Genomic DNA, 27752 nt, shown 5'->3' with positions numbered 1-27752 from the left:
CAGGTCTGGCTCCTAGGCAGAGGCCCACAAGAAGTTCCATGCAACTCTTGCCTGCAGGCACCTCCCCCACAGTTCCCATTGGCTGGGAACGGGCCAATGGGCGTGTGGAGCTGGTGCTCGAGGCGGGGGCAGCACACAAAGCCCCATGGCCCCCCTGCCTAGAAGCTGGGATGCAACGTGGTGTCAGAACAGGTAGGCACTCACCTGCCTTAGCTGGGCAGCACCGCCGACGGGACTTTTAATGTTCCAGTCGGCGGTGCTGACCAGACCCGCTAGGTTCCCTGGGTGCTGAGAAAGGTGACCCAGTGCCTTACATGCCATGACCCAGTACTGGGTCGCGCCCCAAACTCTGAAAAATACTGATCTAGATCACTATAATAAGGAAACCTGGCTTAAAGGAAAGAAATTGTAAGTCTCTGAGACTCATCTTGAATCCCAACAGAAAAATCTCCAAAACACCCTGGAGTGCATGAGATAAGGCAGTAATACTCCAGCTGCCAATGGACCATTCTTAGTTGATTGCATTGAAAGTACTATGAGCTGCAGTACATGGAATGTATGAGCAGACTCAATATAAAATTGTTTAGATTACTATGAGCAAAAATATTAATGGATTCTTGAATCTATTACTATATGGGAAATGGCCAGTAGGAAGCTGCACACCCTGTTATGTTTTTGCTCAGTCATATAGCTGTACAATCGTACATGTGCTGAGTGTGAACTGAATGCTGGATGTTTTTGCATATATAGTCCATGAACCATCTTAGGTTTACGCTACAGACCTATATTGGTCCATATCCCTGAGTGACATAGTCTCAGGGAGGCAGATTAACTAAGACAACAGGAGAGTGCTCTCCTGTCGGCTTAGAGCATCTTCATTAAAGCTCTTCAGCAACACAGCTGCATTGGTGAAGCTGCGCCGATCCAGCGTTTTAAGTGTAGACATGCCCTGAGTAGACTCTATATAGGGAAGTCTTCATTAGCGCAGTGAGACTTTTTCAGTTGAGGATATGAGGACAGCATGATGGAAGTACATTATTATGTGATATTTGAATAAATAGCCACAATAAATAATAATGCTGAATTAGGAAGTGTTTCAGCTCATTTACGTCCATAACTTTAGGCTTTGTTCATCAATGCACTGCATTGCATTTACGTCCATAACTTTAGGCTTTGTTCATCAATGCACTGCACTACTCTGAAGTAAGCATCAGTTTCTCTTCAAGAAAACTTAGACTAATTGTCAGTATTAGAAACAGTTGGAGAATTATCCTTGACATTGGAGAAGATTACAAAATGCAGTTCTCATGTACTAAAAATCTGCTTTATTCAACAGATTAAGGGCTAAATCCTGCTCCTGGATGGGTGTGCCTATAATATCCTTTGGGCCAGATTCTTGATGGGAGAAATGGGGAAGAGGTTTGGCAGAGTGGAGTTCAACTACACTCAGTCGTTAACCAGTGACATTAGTTAGTATTACCCCTATGAATCCCAACTTGTACTGATGCCAGGCAGCCCTGAATCAGAAAGCAACAGTTAGCTCCCTCTGACCCCACCTCTCCATTCCAGTTGAGTGGAACTTAGATGAAGTGGAGATTCAAGGCCCTTCCACTTCAATATGAGCCATGTGTATATATTCAAGGGTAGAATTTGGCCTTTAGACAGTATATTATTTTCTAGAAGTTTAAACTGAAAGTATAAATATAAACCAAATCTCTGCATTTTTTCAGATTTATGAAACCAGTAATAAACATACATATGTTGACCAAACATAAAAACATCAATACAGAGTACTAGCATTAAAAATTCCTGTGTGAGTAACATTTGGTCTCATCATTGTCCCTACTAGCACTGTTGGTGTCATGAATAGAAGCACTTCTAACTGAAGACATCATCATATCCTTAATGTTTTGTTTGGGGTTTTCTTCTAAGTCAGTTTTTATTGCTCCAACTTGTGCTAACTTCCATTCAAGCTCTGTAACAACAAATAATGACAAAACAAAGAACTGAAAAAAAATCAGATACAGTAATAAAATGCATTTATACATACAATTTGCAAATTGTTAAAAGCTTTTTAACAGGTACCAATGGACCGGATTGGTAATTGAATTTTCAAATCAGACAATCAAAAAGAGATTAGATGAATTATGACAAGTGAAACATGCAGGTAACACCATGTCACAAGTAGCTATTATATGGAGTTGGGCTTGATTCTTGTCTTGCACCAACTTTACATTTATAGTTCCATTGAATTACTCCTTGTTTAGAGCATAGAGAGAGTTGGTGTGTGTCTACATCCAACTATTAAAAGCCATGTTAAACTACAATAGAACCTTGCTGGGGTGACAGTCTATATTAGTACAGTTGTTTAGAAAACAGCCCTTGTCCAAACTGGATTACTCCAGGACATCATTTAACCCTTCCATTCAATGGAAGATCGATCAAGGATTGGCCAAGAAACTAAACAGTTTCCTATTTTGTCATTTCTTACAAACCAACAATTCTACTGAGAGCAAATCTGAAATGTAGAGTCAGGCACAGAACCACAGAATGTCCAGTATTAAAAATGTTATTAGTGCAGCAAACAAATTGCATAGAAGATTTTAGTACTGGCAGTCCAATATAGCTTCTCAATACCTCTATCCACATTGAGATTTATTTGAATTGTGGATAAACCGTTAATACAGATTTTTAGAAAAACTGAAATATTTCCACCGATAGTTTTTGCACAAGTATAGGGTAAAATCTTGAGAGCTACAGAGAACACACAACACAGCAGAACCACCACAATTAAGCTGCACAGTGGGGCTTGGATACATAGGGGGCACATAGCATGATTTCAGAGGCCTCCACAAGCCACAAAGCCAAGCTCTACAATAGCTCATTTTCTGGAAGTGAAGGGTGTTAGCAGGATAGTAGTGGTGGGACAGGGGCATGGCCTATGGGTTAATGAACTGTGCAAAATCTCTACAAACGTGTATAAAGGGAAAACAGTAGCAGACAGCCACTACTCCAGTCTATGTGTTACAGTAGCAGGCATGCAGCAAAGTGAATATGGCTATTGTGAACACAGAATCAGCTTTTTAGCCCCATTCATGTGTGCCTGAGTACCTGAAGTGTCCACCTTAACATACTTGTTCATATGTGACTCAAACTGACAGTGTCCTTCTAAAGAGCTGCAGTGAACATGATTGCTTGTCGCATATAAACCAAGTTATTTTCTCATAAGCATCCTTGATGGAAATACGGATGTGCATTCTTTAAAACAAGAAACCCAAATGAGCTTTGAACACATAAGGTAGAGATAGAGGCTACTGTTGCTACCTGGACCATAAATCTTTTGATATATTTTAGTCTTCTCAAACCCAAGATGGGACACAGACCACTGTTTCTTTTTGGAATAAGAAAATAGTGGGAGTAGAACTCCTTGCCTTGAAACTAACAAAGTACCACTACTGTGGTTCCTCGCCACAAAGAGAATCTCTTCTTTAAGCATCCTGTGAACAGGAGACATGATCTTCTACAGTGAGAAATGATTCTGCATGCCTCACTTTAGGTGCCTAACATGACACTTTAAATAGGCTCAATTTTCAGCACTTTTGGAAAATCAGCCCACATAGAATGTCCCAAGTTGTGTACCCAAAAATTGAGGAACACAAAAAACACTTGTCACTTTAGAATATCTTGGCTCATGACCTTAAAATTGGATGGAGAAATGGAAGTTGGTACTCAATACAAAGAGGAAGTGAATCACATTATCCAGGTTGGTTCTCTCTAAAACCCAGCGATCCATGGTAATTCCACTCCATTTTGAAAAGAAATGACTGATGTAGTCTTCCTACTGGGAAGGGAAAGGTTTAGAAAACAAGCCTGGGACTGGAGTATCAGGCATCATATCAAATCTATTGACTAGAAGATAATGAAGTTTACTCCTGAGGGAATTCTGCGCTACTGCGTGTGTGCAGAATTTATGTCCCCCACAGATTTCTTTGCTTCTCTGCAGAAAAATAACTTTGTGATGGGGAAGCAAAGGGAAGCCACAAGAGTGGTTATGTGACCCTCCCCAGCAACATGTTTCAGGTGCCCAAGGCAGCCGGCAGAGAGGTAAATCACTGTGGGGCAGGAGGCAGGACTGGGGAAAACCCGGCTGGTGGCTCCTACTCTGTGCCAGGCTCAGCCACTAGCCACAGCTGGGCTAAAGAGGACAGGACTTCCTCTTCCCCTGCGGGGCATCCAGGGCTGGGTTAAACCCACCCCCAGATTTCTCCCCCAGCTGCAGGAAGCTCTGAAAACTCCCCCCAACCCTGCTTCCTGCACCCATCACTCGTCAGCTGCAGGGAAAGGTTTCCCTATACACTGAGCTGCTCCCCCATCCGCCATGCATCCAGACCCCCTCATACCCAGATTCCTGTGCCAAGTCTCAACTCCCTTCACTCAGAACCCCCACGATGAGCCCCACTCCCCCTGCACCTGGACCACCCTGACAAGCCACCCACACCTGGATCCCCAACCCATTCCCCCAACATCTGGACCCCCACTGAGCCCCCCACACCCAGACTCCCCTGCTGAGCTCTATACCGCCCACACCCACCAGACGCCACGCGCTGAACCCAACCACCTTCACCTGGCCCCCCCCTGCAGAGTTCCATTACCATTGCCATTACCAGAACCCCCCAACAAGCCCCTGTGCATCCAGATCCCCCCCCACCCCGAGCCACCCATACCCAGTTTGCCCCAAACAGAACCCTCTCAAGCCACACCTGGATCCCCCACACTAAGCCCCTCTACACTTGGATCCTGCCTTGCTGAGCCTGCCTGCCCAAATGGAGCGTCAGGACCTTGGAGTATTTCTGGGGTAGGCCCAGTCCTTGCGCTGTGTTAGGGTTGGGTGCAGCCTCATGGCTGAGTTTGTGTCCCGGTGGGAGCTGCACAGTGATCTCCCACCTCTGTGGAGCCAGTGGCCTGTGCTTCCCAATGCCATGCTGGAGCCTCCACATTTATTTGACAAATAAAATTTGCAGAATTTTGCAAAATTTTTAATTTTTTGGTGCAGAATGACCTCAGGAATAGAAGTTGTAGGAGCAGAAGATGATGAGGAAGTGTTTTAAACTGCTTCCCTTTGTGCTGCTGATATTAAAGATTGTGGTGTGGAAGTTGCTGGGTGAGGAATAAGGACTTCAAGGCTCCATCCACCCCAAAAGCTTAATGTAATTTCTTCCTCTGCTGAAAAGTGGGAAGTTAGAGATGCATCCCCTCCCGGGTTCCAAAAGCCTCAACTGCTTCTTCAAAACCAAAACTAGTTTCCATGCCTTCTGGGGGGCTAAGAACTGTAACTGTCCCATTCACAGCTGTCAAAACCTCCAGGTTTCACCTGACATGTTCTACAATGGAGATCTTTGTCAGTTCAAAAATGTGCAGCAAATGGGTAGTTTAACAGTTTGGGCAGTATAAATAAAATTCAATTTAACATAAAAAAGTTAAACAAAACACTACACTGATTTAACTGCATGAGAGAGAGAACCCATGCTGCTTAATTCCAGGATCTCTGCTGCATAACTAAGGTCTAGTGTGCTTCATAGGATATGAGCCTGGGTTCAAGTAAACAGTGTTTCTCGTAAGGGTCTGTCACGGAGTCCCCTCTGGAACTGGAACTGCTCCCTACAAAGCCAGTCAGGACTCTGGTGAAGTCTCCTTTCTGTGAGCAGACTGTCTGCAGGGCAAAAGCTCACACAGCTTCCACCTTCCTGGGTCTGACCTCGGAGCACTCAGCATCCTCTGTCCCTCCGTGCACTTCCCACAGCGAGTCTGCCCAGGCGGGGCTCCTGGGGAAGCCAGAGGGGCCTGCACCCCAACTTCACAGTCAGACGTGACTCTCAGCTAGCCAGTAAAACAGAGGTTTATTAGATGACAGGAACATGGTCTAAAACAGAGCTTGTAGGTACAGAGAACAGGACCCCTCAGCCAGGTCCATTTTGGGGGGCAGTGAGTCTGACAACCACGTCTGCACTTCACTCCTCGTCCCCAGCCTGCCCCAACTGAAACTCTCTCCAGCCCCTCCTCCTCTGGGCTTTGTCCCTTTCCCGGGCCAGGAGGTCACCTGATCTCTTTGTCTTCAACCCTTTAGTTCTCACCTTGCAGAGGGGAAGGGCCAGGCCATCAGTTGCCAGGAAACAGGGTGTTGGCCATTCTCTGTGTCCAGACCCCTGCACACACCTGCCCTCTAGGGCTCTGCAACAATCATACACCCTTATCCCACCACCTAGATACTTAAGAACCGCATAGGGGAAACTGAGGCACCCCCACAATATTCAGAGAAAACATTAAGAACAGTCCCACTTCGTCACAGGGTCTCAAAGAGAAGTGCTATTAGAACACCAAGAACTATATTTAAGGACGGGAACAAGAAATCAAAACAACAGGATCAGTTTTTCCCACTGCTTTTAGGAACGTGGACTTATCCACAAAAAAGTGATCCACTGCACACATAACACAACCCTTCTCTCCCACAGACTTCCTTTGTGAACTTGGGCAAGTCATTTAGTCTTTCTGTGCCTCAGTCTCCTCCCTCCAAAATGGAGATGATAGTATTTCCTTACCTCAAATGGGTGTTGTGAGGATAAATACATTAAAAAGATTGTGATTTGCTCAGATATTAATGTAATGGGGACCAAGTAAGCACCTACAATATAGAGACAGATAGAATAGTGTTGCAATAGCTGCAGAATATATATAAATGGAACTGGAACTTGGATAGTTTAGGACAAGACAAAAATGTTTGTCAAGGGATCATCAGATAGTCAATGAGGTTTTCTCCCAGTAGGGGTCATGCAGCCAAGTGTGGAATGGTGGGTATATGGGAAAGGCCCCTGCATAGCCTGGTCCCATGGAACTGGGTTGAGGACTCACACTTAAGAGTGAATGTATACCCTTTTTTAGATTAAATCCTCCTCCATAGGAAAGATCAGATGTTACACAGGTGCCATCCCCACCATACCTACCTTATGTATAGCATTGCAAGCTATCAACACATACTAATATTTGTGCTACAGTAGAAATGCAGAAGCTTTTATTAACAGTTAATTCCTAATTTTTCCTGTTTAAGGTACAAAAACACTATCAAAGACTGTTCTATCCCAAGAAGTGATTTTAAGAATTGATGATTATTAACTACATTAGATTACTATAAAATTATTTTGAACATATTTGTTATATTACCTTCTAGTTTAAGATTTGTCCCTCCACATTCAGTAATTCCAATGAACCTGCCTTTTATCTGACCATTTCTGTACACAAAAACTGTGGGTAAACATCTGTCATGGTAGTTTTGAATACAGCTATTCACAATGGCTTTGATAAACTTGATTTCTGGAAACTTTCTGGCTAGCAGGCTGAGATGCTGGTTAACTAGTAAGCACATTGGGATGCTAGAAAAGAATGGATAGGTTTGATGAAAGTTCTGACACAACAGTCTGAAACATGCAAGAAAATACTTAGAATCCATACAAATAACCTTTCAATAATAGAATTTTTACATGTAGTCAGTATGCTTCTACTTTGCTCTATAATGGGACTTCCACTACAGATTTCCTGTCTGGTTTCTCCTACAAGGAGTCTTATGGAAAAAGGCTGTTGAAATAAAAACTGAAAATATTTACATGAATGTCAAGATACATATACTGTTGGTTATTACTGCTATATAAGTTCCATGTGTTCTGAGTTTTGTTTTTTTTCCACCATCGACAAACCTTGGTCTGTGTCCACTTAATGCAGTTTTTGTATTTGAGGTTTTAATACACTTACGTTTACTCTTATTTGGATATTCAGTTTCATAGTTTTACATTTGATATTTTAAGTTTTTTTCCCCCCAAAGAACTCTAAATAAAGTAAAATTTTTAAAAAAAATCTCAGTATGGTGGTATGGCCACATCATGTTGGTCCATGGCCTTCATGCCTGGAATTTTGTAACACAAGAGAGGGTTACTCACCTGGTGCAATAACTGAGGTTCTTCAAGATGTGTCCCCCCTTGGGTGCTCCACTGTAGGTTCGGCAGCACCTTTGTGTGTGGAGTCAGAGATCTTCAATAGCAGTGCCCACTGGACCGCACATGCGCACATCCTCTCCCCCGTGCTGTGCATGGGTAGTATAAATAGCGTTGTGCGGCCAACCGCCCTCAGCTTCTTCTCTAACGTAGAGCCCAAACGTTAAGCTTGGAAACAGAGGGGAGGAGGGCAGGTAGTGGAGCACCTGTGGGGACACACATCTCGAAGAACTGCACAAGATGAGTAACACAAGTTACTGCACAAGATGAGTATCCCTTTCTTCTTCGAGTGATGTCCCCATGGGTGCTCCACTGTAGGTGACTATAAAGCAGTGCCCCTAGCTGGAAAGTTGGGGCTTCAGAGTGGCTGGTATCGCCGAGGACAGGACCTTACGTCTGAGAATGGTGTCCATCAAGGAATCTTACAAGATGGCATAATGTTGGGCAAACATATCAGAGGACGCCCATGTGGCAACCCTGCATATATCTATTATGGGAACATTATTGGGGAATGCAATGGAGGTTGAGAGCGCTTGTGTGGAGTGTGTCCGGATAGAGGCAGGTGGTTGCTTATTGTGAAGTTCGTAAGACAGGCGTATGCACTGGGAAATCCATTTAGAGAACTGTTGTTTAGACATGGCGGAGCCTTAAAAGCATTTGGCAATGGATACGAACAAGCATGGCGAGTTCCTGAACGGTTTGGTTCTATCCAATTAGAACAACAATGCGCGTCTCACATCTGAAGTGTGGAGAGCTGCTTCTTGGTAATTGTTGTGTGGTTGGGAATGAAGGAGGGGAGGTGTACAAGCTCATTTAGATAGAAGGACGTTATAACCTTCGGCAGGAATTTTGGGTGGGGACGGAGGGTCACTTTGTCCTATAAAACACTGTATATGGCGGGTATGCCATAAGGGCTGATATTTCTCCCACGTGTCATGCTGATGTAATCGCGATGAGAAAGGCTGTTTTCACTGCTAGATGAAGCAGGTTGCCATTGGCTCTAATGGACGTCTAGTCAGAGAGCGTAGGACAAGGCTGGGATCCCAGGATTGGGTGGAGGGACGTAGGTCAGGGTATAGGTTTCGAACACCCTTAAGAAAAATTTTGACAAGGGGGTGTGCAAATACTGAATATCCCTCAACAGGGCAGTGGAATGCAGTAATTGCAGCCAGGTGCACTCTAAGAGAACTAAAAGCCAATCCGTGCTGTTTGAGTTGAAGGAGGTAGTCCATTATGGGAGGTAATGGAGCGCAGGCTGCATCGACCTGTCTGTCACCACACCAAAGTTGGAAAGTTCCACTTGTGGGGAATAGGGTATGTCTGGTAGAATCGCACCTGCTATTTATCAAGATATGTTTTACTGAATCTGAACTGGTTATTTCCGAATCCTGGAGTTACGAAGGAGCCAAGCTTTCAGGTGGAACATCTGAGGATTGGGATGGTGAATGCATCCCCTGTCCTGAGAGAGGAGCCACAATGCTCGGGGAAGGTTTATAGGCTGAGAGAGTGTCATGCGAAGCAGGTACGTGTACCAGACTTGTCGTGGCCATGTCGGTACTATTAGTATAACCAGAGCTTAATCTTCCTGTATCTTGCGTAAGACTCGGAACAGGAGGGGAAAAGGAGGGAAGGCGTAAAGAAGTGGCACATTCCAGTTCATAAGGAATGCATACCCACGTGAATCGCGTCCCAGGCCTGGTCTGGAACAAAACTGAAGACAGCAGGTGTTCTCGTGAGTGGCAAAAAGGTCTATGGTGGGATGACCCCATTGGCAAAAGATGGGTCGGAGTGCTCTCATGTTAAGCTGCTTTTCATGCTCGTGCAAGAAGGTTCCGCTCGGTGTATCCACGGTCGTGTTCTGATGTCCAGGGAGATACGCAGCAGAGATGGAGATGTCATTGTGGATACACCAGTTCCATAGCTTGATCGCTTCTGAGCATAGGGAATGGGACCTGGCACCTCCTTACCTGTTGATGTAATACATGCAAGCGAGGTTGTCCGTCATTACTCGAACAGTCTGGTTTCTGAGGAGTGGTAGGAAATGTTGGCATTGTGGACCGCCCTCAGTTCCAGGAGGCTGATGTGTAAGGTGGTCTTGGTGGGCGTCCATCTGCCCTGTATAATGTGCTTGCATGGATGCGCTCCCCAGTCAAAGAGGGAGACATCGGTGGTAAGTATGATAGTAGATGGAGATTGAAGAAAAGGGACCCCAGCACAGACACTGTCAGGGCACGTCCACCACAGTAGTAAGTCCTTGACCTGGGCTGGCACGGACAGGAGTTTCTGAATGCTGTGTTTGTGAGGAAGATATACTGTATGGAGCCAGCCCTGAAGACACCACATGTGCAGTCTTGCGTGTCTGACCACAAACGTAGCTGCAGCCATATGTCCCAGAAATTAGAGGCATGTACGTGCTGAGATTTGGGGGCATGCTCGGGCGATTGTGTTGTCGCTGTGAACCTGTGAGGTGGTAAAAACGATCTTGCCTGCTTGGCATCGAGTACAGCACCAATGAATTCCAGTGTTTACCTTGGGGTTAGTGTGGACTTTTCAAAATTGATAAGGAGGCCCAGTTTTGTAAAGAGGGTCATTGTAGCATGGACTGCTCGGAGTGCTTCGGTCTCAGGTAGCACTTTGAGAAGGCAGTCATCTAGATTTGGGAAAATGGTGGTGCCTTGTTTGCAGAGGAAGGCCACTACCACTGCGAGTACTTTGGAAAAACTTATGGGAGCTGTGGATAGTCCAAAGGGTAGTACCCTGTACTGGTAGTGACCATGGCCGACAATCAATCATAGGAAAAGTCTGTGAGCAGGGTGTGCAATATGAAAGTATGCATCTTGTAGGTCAAGGGCCAAGAACCAATCCCCCTGTTCCAGTGCTGGGATGATGGTGGATAGGTTGACTATCTTGAAACATTGTAGTTTGACAAACTTGTTGAGATTGCAAAGGTCCAGTATGGGGTGCCAACCACCAGACTTCTTTTGTATCAGGAAATAGTGAGAGTAGAAACCGCATCCTCTGTATTGTGGAGGGACTGACTCTATGGCTCCCAGTTGAAGAAGATGTCTCACCTCCCGCCACAGGATGGGCTTCTGAGCGAGGTCCCTGAAGAGGGACAAGGACGGAGGTTGGGTGGATGGTATAGCTAGGAAGGGGATGGAGTAACCTTCCATTACTATTTCCAGGACCCACCTGTCCAAGGTAATGAGCATCCAAGATGGTAAAAATGGAGCTAGGTGGTTGCCAAACTGTCAGTGTGTAGATGGCGTTACAGATGGTAGGGGCAACTAGAGCAGGCAGGAGGTTCTCTGGGCCTTGACCACACCTTCAAATTTGCTGCTTATTAGAGGGTGTTTTCAACAGTGTCCCTAGTGCAGGCGATTGTCTGTGCCTGTTGGGAGGTCGGTGACGACAGCGTTGGTTGTCAAACTGCCGCTGTGGGTAGTATGGCTGAGGTAAAATCATGGAGGGAGCTGATATTTCCCTGATCTTCATTTTGGCTGTGGTGCATATATACCAAGAAATTGTAGAGTGGCTTGGGAGTATTTCAGTGACTGTAAGGAGTTGTCTGTGTGCTCAGAAAAGAGATTTTGTCCCTCACAAGGGAGATCCTCAACCATATTTTGCACCTCCTTAGGGAATCCTGAAAGGTGCAACAATGATGCACGTCCCGTTACTATCGCAGTAGCAATGGATCAGGCAGCTGTGTCAGCTGAGTCCAGGGAGGCCTGCAGGGCCGGGTGGACTATTTAGTCACCTTCCAAAATGAGGGGCAGGAATTGTTCCCTTTTTTCCTCTGGCAGATTCTGGCAAAAGTTCCTCCAGCTTAGAATAATTTTTATAATCATATTTGGCCATAAGAGGCATCATAGTTGGAAATTCGAAATTGGAGGGTAGCAGATTTATAGGATTTTCTGCCCAGGAGATCTACACATTTCCAGTCTCGGTCAGGATGACTGGATCAGGATTGGCATTGATGGCCCTTCTCTTGCACCACATTCACCACAAGGGAATTCAGGGCAGGATGTAAAAATAAAAACTTAGCATTTTTTGCAGGTACATAATATTTCGTATCTGCCCATGTCAAGGTTCCTTCCCCACTCTGAACTCTAGGGTACAGATGTGGGGACCTGCATGAAAGACCCCCTAAGCTTATTTTTACCAGCTTAGGTTAAAACTTCCCCCAGGTACAAACTGTTTTACCATTTATCCCTGGAACTTATCCTGCCACCACCAAAGTGTCTAACAAAAATAACAGGGGAAATGCCCACTTGGAAACGTCTCCCCCGCAAAATATCCCCCCAAGCACTACACCCCCTTTCCTGGGGAAGGCTTGATAAAAATCCTCACCAATTTGCATAGGTGAACACAGACCCAAACCCTTGGATCTTAAGAACAATGAAAAAGCAATCAGGCTCTTAAAAGAGAATTTTAATTAAAGAAAAAGTAAAAGAAAAACCTCTGTAAAATCAGGAAGGGAAATACCTTACAGAGTAGTCAGATTCAAAACACAGAGAATCCCTCTAGGCAAAACCTTAAGTTACAAAAAGACACAAAAACAGGAATATACATCCCATTCAGCACAACTTATTTTATCAGCCATTTAAACAAAACAGAATCTAACACATATCTAACTAGATTGCTTACTAACTCTTTGCAGGAGTTCTGACCTGCATTCCTGCTCTGGTCCCAGCAAAAGCATCACACAGACAGAGATGACCCTTTGTTTCCCCCCCTCCAGCTTTGAAAGTATCTTGTCTCCTCATTGGTCATCTTGGTCAGGTGCCAGCGAGGTTATCTTTGCTTCTTAGCCCTTTACAGGTGAAAGGGTTTTTCCTCTGGCCAGGAGGGATTTAAAGGTGGTTAGCCTTCCCTTTATATTTATGGCAGCCCATCTGCATCTAGAGGGGATAGAGGCTGGAGTCTGCCAAAGAAGGTTTGCAGTTTCAAGTAGTGCACCATTAATAGGTAGGGCAATTTTTGTTGTTGAGGAGGTATGGAGAGTGTCAATCAGTTCATGTTGTTATTCCTTGACCTCCTCAAATGGGATGTTTAGGGTGTCAGACATTCTACGAAACAACTCCTGAAAGTGACAAAAATCATCAGCCACTGTGGGAGGTGCTGGCATGATGGCTTCATCAAGTGAGGATGAAGAAAACATCCTGCTCTCCTTCCAGTTCCTCTTCCAGTGGTGATATTTGTGGAGGCTGTGGCTCTGGAGGTCGAGAGATTGTTGAGGAGGGGATTGATGGAGGCTGGCGTGTTTGTAACGGTGGGGGATTACCAAATTGTGCCCTATACATGGCCCAGGGGCCCCAATGTGGCCAGTTAGAGGGAAAGGGAATATATGGTTGCATTCATGGGGGCCCCAGAAAAGGCTGGGTGCCCTGAATTGTGGCAGGGTAAGGCTGGTAAGTTGGTGTCAATTGCCCTGATGTTGATGGGGCAAGAGAGTCTTGATAATCACCCTCATCCTCCTCAACATCACTAAGGAAAGAAGGTGCTGTCTCTGTTGAAGAACGTGAAGAGTGTATTGATTGAGAAGTGTGTGAGACTTGGGACATCTCCTGTCTGAGGAGTGGAGAATCCAGAGTGTCAGATATAGTGAAGTCTGACAGCTGTGTGAATTCCTGTGGGTGATCTCTCCTCAGTGCCTGTGTTGAGCATGGTGCCCTGGTGTGATATGGAAAAGAGTCAACAGATGGTGCCAGAGAGCTTTTCGGAGTCAGCTTTAGTAGGAGTTTGCAACCGTGCTGGAGTCCTTCTCCGAGCCGAGAGCTTCAGGGCAGTGCGTAGTGTTGGGGCCAAGGGCTTCACTGGAGCCAGCTGTTTTGCAGGTGCCGGTGTCAACGGCATCCTAGGCACCAGAAAGGAACCCGGAGCCACGAAGGGGGTAAAGGGCTCACTTTGGTCACCCACAACAGACGATGGCACCAATAGCTGCTGTTTCACCTCGGCATGATCCTTAGACTTACTATCAGGGGCTGAGGTAGTCAGTTTAGGAGCAGCCTTGTGGCTCCTGTCAGAAGCAGTTAGTAACACGGTTCTAGCTGGGGACGGCATTCCTGCAGTTTGCATCTCAGGAGCTGTGGGAGGGACCACTCTCTTCTTAGTGTCATCCCGGTCAGAGCATGATCTTCTCTTACTCGGGCGAGGGGAGTGAGGCTATGTCTACACTACTGCGGTAATGTGACCTATGCTACGCAACCCCAGCTACGTGAATAACGTAGCTGGAGTCGACGTACCTTAGTCCTTCAGGAAAGAACCTCACCCTACCACACTGCTGATCTGCTGGAGTGAGAGAATGAAAGAAAAAAAAAAGGCAGCAAAATCCTTAGAGTGGAACCCTGAAGGAGGGCTGCAGAGGAACGTTTGCCCTCCAGCACAATTCATGTCTGCCAAGTGCCAACAGTAGCTAGCAAGAAAGATCTTTTGCATTACCTCTATGTGAGTCAAAGGTGAAGAAATCCTATGTATTGCACTGATGGAGCAAGGAGGACCAACACAGGAGAAATCCTATTTTCTAAGATTTCTTTTCCCCGTAGTGAGGATATGGTAAACTATTTTGCATATATCGTCTTTCTTATCATCTCATCATCTTGAATCTTTTTTTGCTAAGTATTTTAGAATCTTAAATACTTTTGAAAAAATATAATCATAGCATTACCTTGATCTATATAGATGAATTACAACCCACACATCCTTCTGAGCATTTGTGACTTCTTTCACATATTGCTCACCAGAAATTTCTCTCAGCTCCCCATATTTTTGTCTTTTCTGAAGAATTTTCCATTCTTGCAACCGTTGTTGCCTATTTCAGAAATAAAAATTATTTGGTACATTTTTTTAAATATTTAATTTACTGTAATATCAATTTTGTATCTCTTAGTTCATTTGAATAAACCCATCATCATTTATGTTTGAAATATTACAACCATGATTTTCAACTTTTAGTACTTCATTCTGCTTTTAGATAGATACTGCTGTACATTTTGGAAAAGTGGCAACTGTTTTTGAAATGTGGTGCCAATTTTTTTAATAATCTATATCTGAATGTCTTTAAGTTTTAATGGAATAATTTTGTGCTAGAAGGCTTCAGTGCTGGCATTTAGTTACTGAGACAACACTTGAAGATAGGAAAGAAATTATATGTACTTACATCACTCTAAGGAACATTAAGGATATAAAATATTAAGGAAAAGAAAGTTTTTGCAACAGATTACATGTCTGTATTGCTACTGCAGTGAAGAAAAGGCAAACACCACAAATTCAAAAAAGGCCACAAATGTTTTTATGAATTTGAAAACAAAATTATGTATTATGTAAAGTAACCCAGAGTTTAATACCTTACTGGTGCACAATTTTGTAATGAAAATTTGAATGCAAAAGCACCAGGTGGCAGTCTTCATTTATAAAAATAATGACAATGTAGAAAGTGAGAAAAATTCACAGCCAAGGGCCAATATTTATTAAAATTTATTGAAATAAACCATGTCATTGTCTTAAGTCAGCAGCTGACTTTCTTTTAAAAAGTATTAAACAAAATATGTTTAATATATTCTTACCATGATGTGTGAGGATTTAGGTGCACAACTCTGTGATTTCATGAGAACATTCTTTTAAAATTCTTTCTTTCTCTCATAAAATAGCAGTAGAAAGTTGGAATCAACACCTGTCTAGTATTTCTAAATTGCTACTATTTTAGCAGTCTAACAATACAGGAGTATACTATAATGGGCATGGTTCAAATCCAGTTCTGTTTTTTAGTTCAAGTGGATAACTTTATCATACTGGTACATTTATTTTGTATACATCTGTTGCAAGGCATGCCTCCTACTGAACTAATGTCATGTTGCAGGTAATCCCTGCCTCAATTTCTCTTCTCTCAGGCCCCTTTAAGAATTCGACACAGTTCAAATGAATGTAAGACAAAATTCCCCTGCTTGGTTCTACTTTGTCAAACCCAAAATAAATGTGAATTGTGTCTCTTACTTTGGGCTCAGAGGTTACACAGTCCTCCCCCTTCTGGCTGGTGGTCTCTGGGAGATTTTTTCTCATGGTCTTGAGAGAGCTTCTCTCTCTGTAAGCACCTCCCTGTAACGGAGCTGAGTACTCGTTATACAATACTATCCAGAAGGCAAAGTAATATTTTTCTAACTAATAGTATTAATTTTTAGCTGAATATTTAATTTTCAAATATATAACTATGTAGGTAGATTTTCTTCCTTTCAGTTTGTGGATGGGATTTTTCTTTATCCCATATGTGTGAAACATCCTAAATAACAATATGTATTGTGAATATGGCAAGAAACATCTTACTGTACCTATACATTTCAAGAGCTTTCATATCATCTTCATCAAAGTCATCTTCAGCTTCATTTAGTTCTTTAAGAGTCATTCTTTCATATGGTTTCACTAAAAAGAACAAGCCAAATAGTCAGCTTTTGTCCACTAAAAACTATGCATATTTCAATATTGTTATGTGCAGAATCTTTACATTCAGGCAGGAGAGCAATATCAGTGTGAAAAACATCTCATGTCTCACCTATGAATTTGGCCAACACTGGAGCAACCTTGTGCAAGAAAGAGAAAAATAACTGAAGTTTGAGTAACTATAAGTTACTTTATATGCTTTGTCATTTTCATATTATGTTGCTCTCAGACAGCATGACACATGTCTGTATTGGGTTAAATTTTCATAGGAGCCTCAGATTTCCCATTTTGTTCCAGCCATTTTGCATCTTTCAGGTAACGCAAAGTCTTTGGATTTTGGCCAGAAGCGGCCAACAGAGAATTCCCCCTACAACAGGGGAAACTCCCAGTGTCTTAAAGCAACTTGAGCTAGCTCCTACACTAGCTGCATCCCCACCACCAATATAAAGGGCATGCTGAGAGTCGGAGGAGGCAGAGTGGGAACGAGGCAGGGGCATGACATAATTCTGCTCCTCTCCACGAATCCTCCACTGAGATAAGATTCCCTAGACTGCTCTAACTCATGCTAGGATGGCTGGCACAGAATCAGGGAACTGTAAATAGCTTCCTGACAACCTCCCAAAACCTACATCAAACAGAGGAAGAGGGCAGAATTGAGCCTGCAGTCTCTACACTGGCACTAGCAGTTGTGCACATGGATGTTTTGAGGCACTGTAAATCTTTGCTTTGGGTTCACATATTGACTAGATAAGCATAACTACCTAGGCCCCAATCCTGCAAACACTAAAATGTGTTTAACTCTGCACAATGAGTAGTCTTATTGAACCTCCTGGCACAGAGTTAAACACACGTGTAAGCATATGCACGATAGATGTGGGCATGCAAACTAGGCCCCTGAGGTAATAGGGAATGAAAATATTTGATGTGCCAAGCAGTGGACACAAATTCAGAGGTCTCTTGAAAATTTTGCCCTTATTATTTTGGGTCACATACACTGTGTAAAAATTTGTTTTGCAGTGCTAGATACACAAAACACATGGGGAGTTTGCAGTACTGGAAATCAGTGACAAGAAGATAATTTTCTGAGACATATTTTCCTCCTGAAGACTGATTTTCTGATTCGATCCCCTTTGTTCTTACCAGCCTGTGTGGGTGGATAACTGATCAGTAGTTTGTCTGAACGTCAATATTGCTTATGTTAACCACCCTGTGGTTTTTCTTTCCAAAGGTGAATTATTGATTTGTTATTTTACATACCATGTACTGTAATATTTGTTATTAGCACATCTATATATTTTATTGTGCTATTATTCTGTTATTTTACAAGCATATTGCACTGAATAAAATAACCATCTCAAACACAAATAAATGAAAATTAAAAATAAAAACACTACCAAATAAAATAACCAAAGTATTCTATTTTTCAGAGTGGAATTATGTTAGAATTTTTGTGTCATGATAAATGTTTCTGAAGAATCCTCAGATCTTCATTTTGCTATATTAAGAGCATACATTTTAAACTTTACTTGCCCTCTGCTTCTTTCTGTAAACGTAAAACCATTTCTTCAGTTTCATCTTTTGGCTCATCTTTTGGAGGTAGAATTCCAAAATCTCTTAATATGTCATTCCATTCCGTATCTTCATTTGGATCCTATTTTGAAATTATGGAACAAAACAAAAATCAACAGATTAATCTACTCCCATATTTTTGTTTAAACAAGAACGTTCCCTTTTGCACTTTGACATATAATAAAGGGCATGACATTACAATAAAATAGGTCAAAATTATAACCAAGTCTGGGCAAAGAAAAGACAGCAGTATATTCATGGACTATTCTGTTCAGGAGAGAACTTGATATCACAACTTCTGTATTGATTGCTAAGGAGGAAATATTTAATTTATGAATATGAAATGTAAAATCAAGCATAAAAAATTGAAAACAAAAATAAACTTTCTCTTAAATCAGTATTAACATTAAGAAGCCACCATAAATACTATGACAAATGGTTCCTTTTTATAATATAGAACACATGAATGTGGAATTCTAAAATATATGGCAACATCAACGGGACGCTCAACAGAAAGAAGCCGCTTGCAATTTGACAAAATTATGTTTTTATGTCATTGACATTATCTATGCTATCAGAAGCATCTGTTTATTATAACGATTTATTTTGGAATGATGGAACATCAGAGTAGGACAACTGATGTATATCTTCAGATATGGACAACAAGAAAATATTCACTTATTGTCATAACAGATTTCTAAATTAGGTAGTTAATCAAAACATGTACAGTTGACTCTGATATACTACCTTATTTGTAAATGCCACAAAGTTTTATGGTGGAAATAAATAGCACTGTTTTAACATATAAGACAAAAGGTTATACAAAAAAAGTGCTTTATAAACACCTGAACCAACATGCAATCCCTGGGAAGGAATATGATACCTATGAACAAGAACACTACACAAGAGCTTTCACATAATGAATGCTATTTACTTTTTTTGCTTGTTGGGTAAATGCTCATAAACCATTCCACAAACGTGTCACAGTCTAAAATCCCACCACCCAAATGCTAAAATATATGGAGGACTTGTGACACCTTAGAGACTAACAAATTTATTTGAGCATAAGCTTTCGTGAGCTACAGCTCACTTCATTGGATGCATTCACTGGAAAATACAGTGGGGAGATTTATATACACAGAGAACATGAAACAATGGGTGTTACCATACATACTATAAAGAGAGTGATCAGGTAAGGTGAGCTATTACCAGCAGGAGAGAGGGGGGGCATGTTCTCTATGTATATAAATCTCCCCATTGTATTTTCCACTGAATGCATCCGATGAAGTGAGCAGTAGCTCACTAAAGCTTATGCTCAAATAAATTTGTTAGTCTTTAAGGTGCTACAAGTCCTCCTTTTCTTTTTGCAGATACAGACTAACACGGCTGCTAGTCTGAAACCTGCTAAAAATATATATATCTCAAAGTTTGCTAAGGGTGAAATCATTCCTTTAGCGCTTAGGGGAATATATACCTAAGAAAGCCCCAAAAGACAGAAAATGCAACAGTACCACCAGGCAAGAAGAAGAAAGTGGAGAGGCTGTACAGGGAGACTTCACAGAACCTTGAGTACCATTTCATGTCATCTCTACATGAACACAGGAGTGTTGAAGATTTAGGAGTGGCAGGTGTGTAGTAGTGGTCCATGCAATTCTCATAGAATCTTCATTGATAAATTGGAGAGAGTCCATAGAAGAGCCACGAGAATGATTGCAGGATAAGAAAACATGCCTTATAGTGAGCAATTCAAAGTGCTCAATCTGTTTAGTTTAATGAACAGTAGGTTGTGATAACTTGATTTCAGTCTGTAAGTATCTACATGGGGAACAAACATTTAATAATGGGCTCTTCAGTCTAGCAGAGAAAGGTATAATATGATCCAATGGGTAGAAGTTGAAGCTAAACAAATCCAGACCGGAAATAAGGTGTACATTTTAATGGTGAAAGTACATAATCATTGGAACAATGACAATTTTTAAATTAAGATTTGATGTTTTTCTAAAAGATATGCAATAAGAATTATTTTGGGGAAGTTCTATGGCCTGCTGTTATAGAGGAGGTCAAACTAGATGATCACAATGGTCCCTTATGGCCTTGGAATCTATGAAATGTGACATCTCAGGGGGCTGCAGTCACTACTATAATCTAGCTTTTGCAAGTACCCAGTGCCCAGCCGCTAAGATGAGGGAAAGAATCCATCCCTAAAAAACCCCTGCACTGGTTCCCATTACAAAGTCCTTGTATTCAGATTTCGAACTAAAAACTACAATTTCACTCAAATGATTAGCTGTACCACTTGAAAGATCAATTTTTGTATTTTTCTTCCCTTCTTCAAATTTAGTCATTTTGTCACGAAGTCTTCCAGCTAGGCTAGCAACTTCTATTAGCTTTTCATATGCTGCTGAACTGTAAGTGTGGATTTAAGAATAAATGACATTTAATCTTTCTGTTGTGCATAAAAATTAGTCCGATTCATGATTTCTCAAGTGGGGTCTAAAAGCTCACAACTAAAATTGAAGTAAATGGGAAATTAAATGACAATTTTGACTGTTGCTATATATTCTAAACAAATTTAAGTCCACTTTCTACCTTTAAATACTGACCAACAATGAAGCAATGAAAATATCTTTAGTGTTTCATTTCTATTCTATAATCACATTTTCTCCACAAAATTTTTTGTATTGTAGGAAAATTACACTAATATTTCAGAACAGAACAAAATGTTTTGGCTTATTTAAGTTATAACCTACATAGACATAATAAAAAGCTGCTCAGATTTCAGCAACTGATAAGGAGCCAAATAATGCAGCTTTACCTGTAGAGGGCAGGAAAACAACAAGCCTAGAAGAATGAGCCAAAATTTGTAAGTGGGCAATGGCTAAGCTTGAGTGGCATCATCCCCTTCTCTCCTTCCAACTCCACAGAGGCACATATGTAAACTTGGAAAAATTAGATTTTTATCAGTAAACATAGATTTTACTGCACACACACAAATCAATACAAAAATGTTTCCATCAATAACAGAAATGTACAGATAAACAAAGTAAAAAATGTGCTGCTTGAGAACTTATTAGAGTTTGCCTTAAGGATATTTACTTTATATATTCTGACATGATGTTGATAATTGGTATTTTAATGGTTATCAAGCTTTAACTTTTTGAATCTCAATGTCTATAGTCAATAAATATTTATTGTCTGACCACGACCCATAATGTCCCACAACTGTGAAAATTTAAATTGCTAAAAATAGAAAAGAGTGCTTAAAATTAAAAATGTATATTATCCTTCAAAATTATATTTAAAAAAACCCTACAAAATCAAAATGTCACATTTACACATGTATAATCTATTCACATCCGGATGGTCACAGATGGGTTCAGTGTGGGGCCTGAGGAGAATTGTTCTCTGTACCTTCACTCCCCACCAAACCCATGGAGATTTCTTCATATAGGATAATGCTGACCCTATCAATATGATCTTAGACTCAGAGATTTTAAGGACAGAAGGGACCATCATGATCATCTAGTCTGACCTGCACATCGCAGGCCCGAGAATCCCATCCACCCACTCCTGCAATAGGCCCATATAAATTGTGACTGAGTTACTGAAGTCCTCAAATCTTGATTTAAAGTAGTGGTGGGCAATCTGCAGCCCATTTAAAGTAGTGGTGGGTAATCTGCAGGTGGCCCATCAGGGTAATCCTCTGGCAGGCCACCAGACAGTTTCTTTATATTTGCAAGGCTGCCCACAGCTCTTAGTGTCACGGTTTGCTGTTCCCGGCCAATGGGAGCTGTGGAAAGCGGCATGGGCTGCAGGGACGTGCTGGCCGCTACTTCCTGCAGCTCCCATTGGCCGGGAACAGCAAACCGCGGCCACTGGGAGCTGCGGGCAGCCGTGCAAATGTAAACAAACTGTCTGAAGAGGAGGAAGTGTTAGTTGGAGGAGTGGCCTCCTGGTCTAAAGCCTCCTCTGTTTCCTCAAAAGTCCCTCAGGGGGTTCACAGAGTCCTGTCTCTGACTCCAATGGGGAGCTTTTCTGTCTTTCCCTGGAGATACTGGGACGCTTGAAATAATGTTGCCTATATACTGCCCACAAGTCCCAATATGGCCACTGTGGTGGGAATGGCATTGGTGGTGGCATCCATGGATGCCCATACTATCCCTGAGTGCCAGCTCTGGAACAGTGCCCTGGCTGTTCCTTTAGATCTGGTCTGATGATTCCCTGGATGAGTGAAGAGCGGTGTGAAGAATAGAATCATAGAATCATAGAATATCAGGGTTGGAAGGGACCTCAGGAGGTCATCTAGTCCAACCCCCTGCTCAAAGCAGGACCAATCCCCAATTAAATCATCCCAGCCAGGGCTTTGTCAAGCCTGACCTTAAAAACTTCTAAGGAAGAAGATTCTACCACCTCCCTAGGTAACGCATTCAAGTGTTTCACCACCCTCCTAGTGAAAAAGTTTTTCCTAATATCCAACTTAAACCTCCCCCCTGCAACTTGAGACCATTACTCCTTGTCCTGTCCTCTTCTACCACTGAGAATAGTCTAGAACCATCCTCTCTGGAACCACCTCTCAGGTAGTTGAAAGCAGCTATCAAATCCCCCCTCATTCTTCTCTTCTGCAGACTAAACAATCCCAGTTCCCTCAGCCTCTCCTCATAAGTCATGTGTTCCAGACCCCTAATCGTTTTTGTTGCCCTTCGCCGGACTCTCTCCAATTTATCCACATCCTTCTTGTAGTGTGGTGCCCAAAAACTGGACACAGTACTCCAGATGAGTCCTCACCAACGTCGAATAAACATCTCCTTCCTCATCGTCGCCCTCCTCCCTAGAAAAAGGAGGGGCAAATCTGTTTGTTGGTGTGTGTAACAGTGCTGAATGTACCGACGCTATATTGGTACTGAGAAGAGGTGATACTGGTGCCGGAGCAACTACTAGATCCTTACGTCAAAGAAACTGCTGCATTGCAAGAGATCTCAGTACTGAAGATGGCATTGGCACTAACTGTTGTGGAACCGTAAGTTGTTGCAGTACTGGGAAGATCAGTGCCATGGATGTCTGTACCAAAGGAGGTAAAATAGACTGGCATCGCTGTCTCTGCGCTATGTGCCAGAGAGCCAGAAGATGGTGCCATAAGCTGAGGCGGTGCCAAAGGTGCTCGGTACTGAGTGTTTAGCTGCTGCAGTCAGTGCTGTAGTAGAAGGGCAGTCTTGTCTCTGCTGTCCTTCTGAGAGCCTGCCCACTCAGGGTCTTTGGCTTTAGGGGTTATCTGCTGTACCAGAAGATCTTGCTGACCTGTAGGTACTTAGCTGCAGTGCGGTCAATACTGAGGATGTGGAGAAAGTTGAAGAACGCTTCTTTTCCGAGGCTCCCTTTGTAGGAGAAGTGGAAGCTCTCTTCTTTGCCCTTTTTCTGGGAGACAGGTCCCTCCCATGCAGAGTCAGTGGAGGAGGTCTGTCAGAAACTGAAATAGGCAACTGATGACCAGGAGAAGTTTGTGGTCCCGGATCAGAGGCTAGGCAGAGAGATTTCTCCATAAGAATTCATTTAAGTTTAAGGTCCCTCACTTTCCTGGCATGGGCCTTAAGATTGTGGCAATGGGAACACTTCTGATGTACGTGCATTACCCCCCAAGCAGTTGACACACTGGGAATGTCTGTCTGAGACTGAAATTGCCTCTCAGCAGGAGAGGCAACATTTAAAGCCAGGAGACCTGGGCATTCTGAGGTAAAATTGTCCCCAAGAGGGGTGAATGAAATGTAAAAATAAAAATAAGATATATGTATTTTTAATGGGGAGAAAAAAGGAAAAAAGGGAACAAATGCTAACTAATTATTCTATCTACTGTACTATAGCGCTAATCCTATATCTAAAGGTAAGTTATGCAGAGGCACTGCCGAAGCTCCAACTCAGGTTAAAGAAGGAACTGAGGGGGCGTTGGCCGCACAATGCTAGTTAACCGCCGCTACAGGTATGTCGACCCAAAGGGCGTGGGCTCGGATACACTCAATGAAGCCACATCAGGTGCATAAGTATAACTGGTTTTATTGCCAAAGTATAATAAGCTTCCCAGCCTTCACGTGTTACTAAATACGTGCTTTCCAGCAACCAAGCAAGCAGGCAAGCAACAATGCTTATGCCCCTTCTGCTACGGACAGTCCCAGACCCTCCAGCCTTGTCCTTGAGGGCTTATAGCAGGCGCTGCTTCAGCGTGGGGAATTCCTGGGCACTCACAAGGCCAGGGTCTGCAGGTGAGACTGTTCATCTAAAGCAATTCGCATAGCCGTTTTTAATCATCATCTCCTTCTAAGGGGGCGGCGGGGGGGGGTGTACATCCACAAGCAGGCTCTGGCAGGAAACACTACTGTTTTTCTATTCCCACACATAAATCTCCTTATCTTTTTTCTTGTTTATTCAGTCGAGTGGCTGCAAACCAGCCCAGCCAGTCAAAGCCAGTTCACTACCAGCTCCCCCCAACTACGCTGTAACAACAGCCCAAAATAACTTGCGGTCAGCACCAACAAGGTGCAAGATGGGGCGAGCGCATGTGTGGCCCAACCAAGTACTGCTGTTGAAATTCTCTGACTAGAGGCGCAGGGGCGCACAATCACTTGAAGTGGAGTACTCACCGGGACATCACTCAAAGAAGAAACTTTATTTCTCTATAGCATTTGAAAAGGAGATTTGAAAAAGCTGTCCTGAAGTACTACAAATGGAAAGCCAAAGGTCAGTGCACTACAATATGACATCTCCTCATGGTCATGGAAAACATTTTTTTTAATACCTCAAGTAATGTCCAGATATACATGCAGATTTCTCTACATGCTGCACCTATAGAAGCTGCTAGAAGTGGAAAGCAAAATCTATAATGAAGACAACCACTATGTGGTACAGAGGAGGCAAACTTTGACTAATCCTTATTTTGGCATATTTCCACTGAGTTCACTGGGAATTTTGCTTGAGAAAAGACTGCAGGATCAAGCCTCACATTTGTTTTGTCACTCACTCATTGACCAACAGTACATAGAGCTTCTGATGGGTCCTGTCATTTTTTTCCCCCTTAGACCCTGTATATACACAAACTTGCACTCTTTTAACATGATTGGTTGAAAAACCACACTGTTACAGACCTAGCTGAGTCCCCCTCATGGACTGTCAATTGGTCTGTCGTACCCCACATACTTCCAAGCCAGACGCATCTGGGCACCATTCAGTCACCATTTCTAACTCTGGGCCTTTGAGGCACTCTCCCGGGTGAAGACCTCCTGTCTAGCCCCTCTTCTTGGGATACAGGACTCAACCGTGCAAATGCCTTAGGCCCTGAGACCAGTGCTCTGACTCCTGGTCATTCATGAATGCTCCCCCGAAGTCCACCTCCATATGAGCTCTGGATTATATTTTAAAGCCTTGAGGGACACTGTGATGATTCGGATAATCTGTCCGTACAATTTATAAATTCTGGGTGAGATTATGAACTCTTGGTATGTATCTTTACCAAGCTGTGGGGACGGTGGGGCGGGGGTAACTGTCATCTCTGTTTTGCCTCCATGCTGGACTGACATTCCAAAGGTGACTGGCAAAGGGTTAATAAAGATGGTGGTTGACTTAAGGGCCCAACCATTGACATACAATTGCTTTAGACAAATGGCTGATCCCTGCCAGAGGAACTGGCTTAGCAGGGGAAAGGTCTCTTAGCACTGAAGTCATCTGTTGGGACTGACCAGGAAGTCACCTGACAGAAAGTCTGAAAGGCTATAAAAGGCTAGGAGCTTATCTCCTCACATTCTTTGGCCATTTTCACCTGCTCAAACTGAAAGGAGCCACAGGTAGGACCCTTATTAGGCAGGGGGAACCCTGCCTTTCTGACACAGATGGGTCCCCAAAAACTCCCAAGGGAAGAGAAATGTAGTGAGGGGCATTGTGTTTAGGAAATTTGTTGTTTCCTAGGTGAGCTGTACTCTCTCTTGTGCTTTATTTCTTAAGCAAAAAGCAATGATGTTAGCATTCTGTGCAAAGTGTCTGGGTGTGTTGTGTGTCAAACTTTGTCGCATGTCTCTTGAAGGAATTACACTGTAAACTAGGTTTTAGAGGAACAGCCGTGTTAGTCTGTATTCGCAAAAAGAAAAGGAGTACTTGTGGCACCTTAGAGACTAACCAATTTATTTGAGCATGAGCTTTCGTGAGCTACAGCTCACTTCATCAGATGCATACCGTGGAAACTGCAGCAGACTTTATATATACACAGAGAATATGAAACAATACCTCCTCCCACCCCACTGTCCTGCTGGTAATAGCTTATCTAAAGTGATCATCAGGTGGGCCATTTCCAGCACAAATCCAGGTTTTCTCACCCTCCACCCCCCCACACAAATTCACTCTCCTGCTGGTGCTAGCCCATCCAAAGTGACAACTCTTTACATAATCAAGTCGGGCTATTTCCTGCATAAATTCAGGTTTTCTCACATCCCCCCACCTCCATACACACACAAACTCACTCTCCTGCTGGTAATAGCTCATCTAAACTGACCACTCTCCAAGTTTAAATCCAAGTTAAACCAGAACATCTGGGGGGGGGGGGGGAAGGAAAAAACAAGAGGAAACAGGCTACCTTGCATAATGACTTAGCCACTCCCAGTCTCTATTTAAGCCTAAATTAATAGTATCCAATTTGCAGTTTCTCGCTGGAGTCTGGATTTGAAGTTTTTTTGTTTTAAGATAGCGACCTTCATGTCTGTGATTGCGTGACCAGAGAGATTGAAGTGTTCTCCGACTGGTTTATGAATGTTATAATTCTTGACATCTGATTTGTGTCCATTTATTCTTTTACGTAGAGACTGTCCAGTTTGACCAATGTACATGGCAGAGGGGCATTGGTGGCACATGATGGCATATATCACTTTGGTGGATGTGCAGGTGAACGAGCCTCTGATAGTGTGGCTGATGTTATTAGGCCCTGTGATGGTGTCCCCTGAATAGATATGTGGGCACAACTGGCAACGGGCTTTGTTGCAAGGATAAGTTCCTGGGTTAGTGGTTCTGTTGTGTGGTATGTGGTTGTTGGTGAGTATTTGCTTCAGGTTGGGGGGCTGTCTGTAGGCAAGGACTGGCCTGTCTCCCAAGACTTGTGAGAGTGTTGGGTCATCCTTTAGGATAGGTTGTAGATCCTTAATAATGCGTTGGAGGGGTTTTAGTTGGGGGCTGAAGGTGACCGCTAGTGGCGTTCTGTTATTTTCTTTGTTAGGCCTGTCCTGTAGTAGGTAACTTCTGGGAACTCTTCTGGCTCTATCAATCTGTTTCTTTACTTCTGCAGGTGGGTATTGTAGTTGTAAGAAAGCTTGACAGAGATCTTGTAGGTGTTTGTCTCTGTCTGAGGGGTTGGAGCAAATGCGGCTGTATCGCAGAGCTTGGCTGTAGACGATGGATCGTGTGGTGTGGTCAGGGTGAAAGCTGGAGGCATGCAGGTAGGAATAGCAGTCAGTAGGTTTCCGGTATAGGGTGGTGTTTATGTGGCCATTGTTTATTAGCACTGTAGTGTCCAGGAAGTGGATCTCTTGTGTGGACTGGACCAGGCTGAGGTTGGTGGTGGGATGGAAATTGTTGAAATCATGGTGGAATTCCTCAAGGGCTTCTTTTCCATGGGTCCAGATGATGAAGATGTCATCAATATAGCGCAAGTAGAGTAGGGGCTTTAGGGGACGAGAGCTGAGGAAG

At 43.1% G+C, this 27752-nt stretch overlaps 1 protein-coding gene across 1 annotated transcript in view; it reads right to left on the bottom strand.

The window, feature by feature from the left end:
- Nucleotides 1-1548: 1548 nt before the first annotated feature.
- The window catches only part of PDCL2 (phosducin like 2), a 30284-nt gene continuing 4080 nt past the window's right edge, over nucleotides 1549-27752 (bottom strand). The window contains exons 2-6 of the mRNA XM_075127342.1: nucleotides 18003-18123; nucleotides 16364-16454; nucleotides 14707-14850; nucleotides 7216-7424; nucleotides 1549-1975 (exon numbers count right to left, since the gene is read on the bottom strand). Of these exons, the coding sequence (XP_074983443.1) occupies nucleotides 1800-1975; nucleotides 7216-7424; nucleotides 14707-14850; nucleotides 16364-16454; nucleotides 18003-18123 (741 nt within the window). The 3' untranslated portion in view covers nucleotides 1549-1799. The remainder of the gene's footprint in view (nucleotides 1976-7215; nucleotides 7425-14706; nucleotides 14851-16363; nucleotides 16455-18002; nucleotides 18124-27752) is intronic.

Source organism: Caretta caretta, chromosome 4 (genome assembly GCF_965140235.1).
Source record: "Caretta caretta isolate rCarCar2 chromosome 4, rCarCar1.hap1, whole genome shotgun sequence".
Lineage (NCBI taxonomy): Eukaryota > Metazoa > Chordata > Testudines > Cheloniidae > Caretta > Caretta caretta.
The sequence above is the reverse complement of the archived record's forward strand: the minus strand, read 5'-3'. Positions and strand labels throughout refer to the sequence as shown.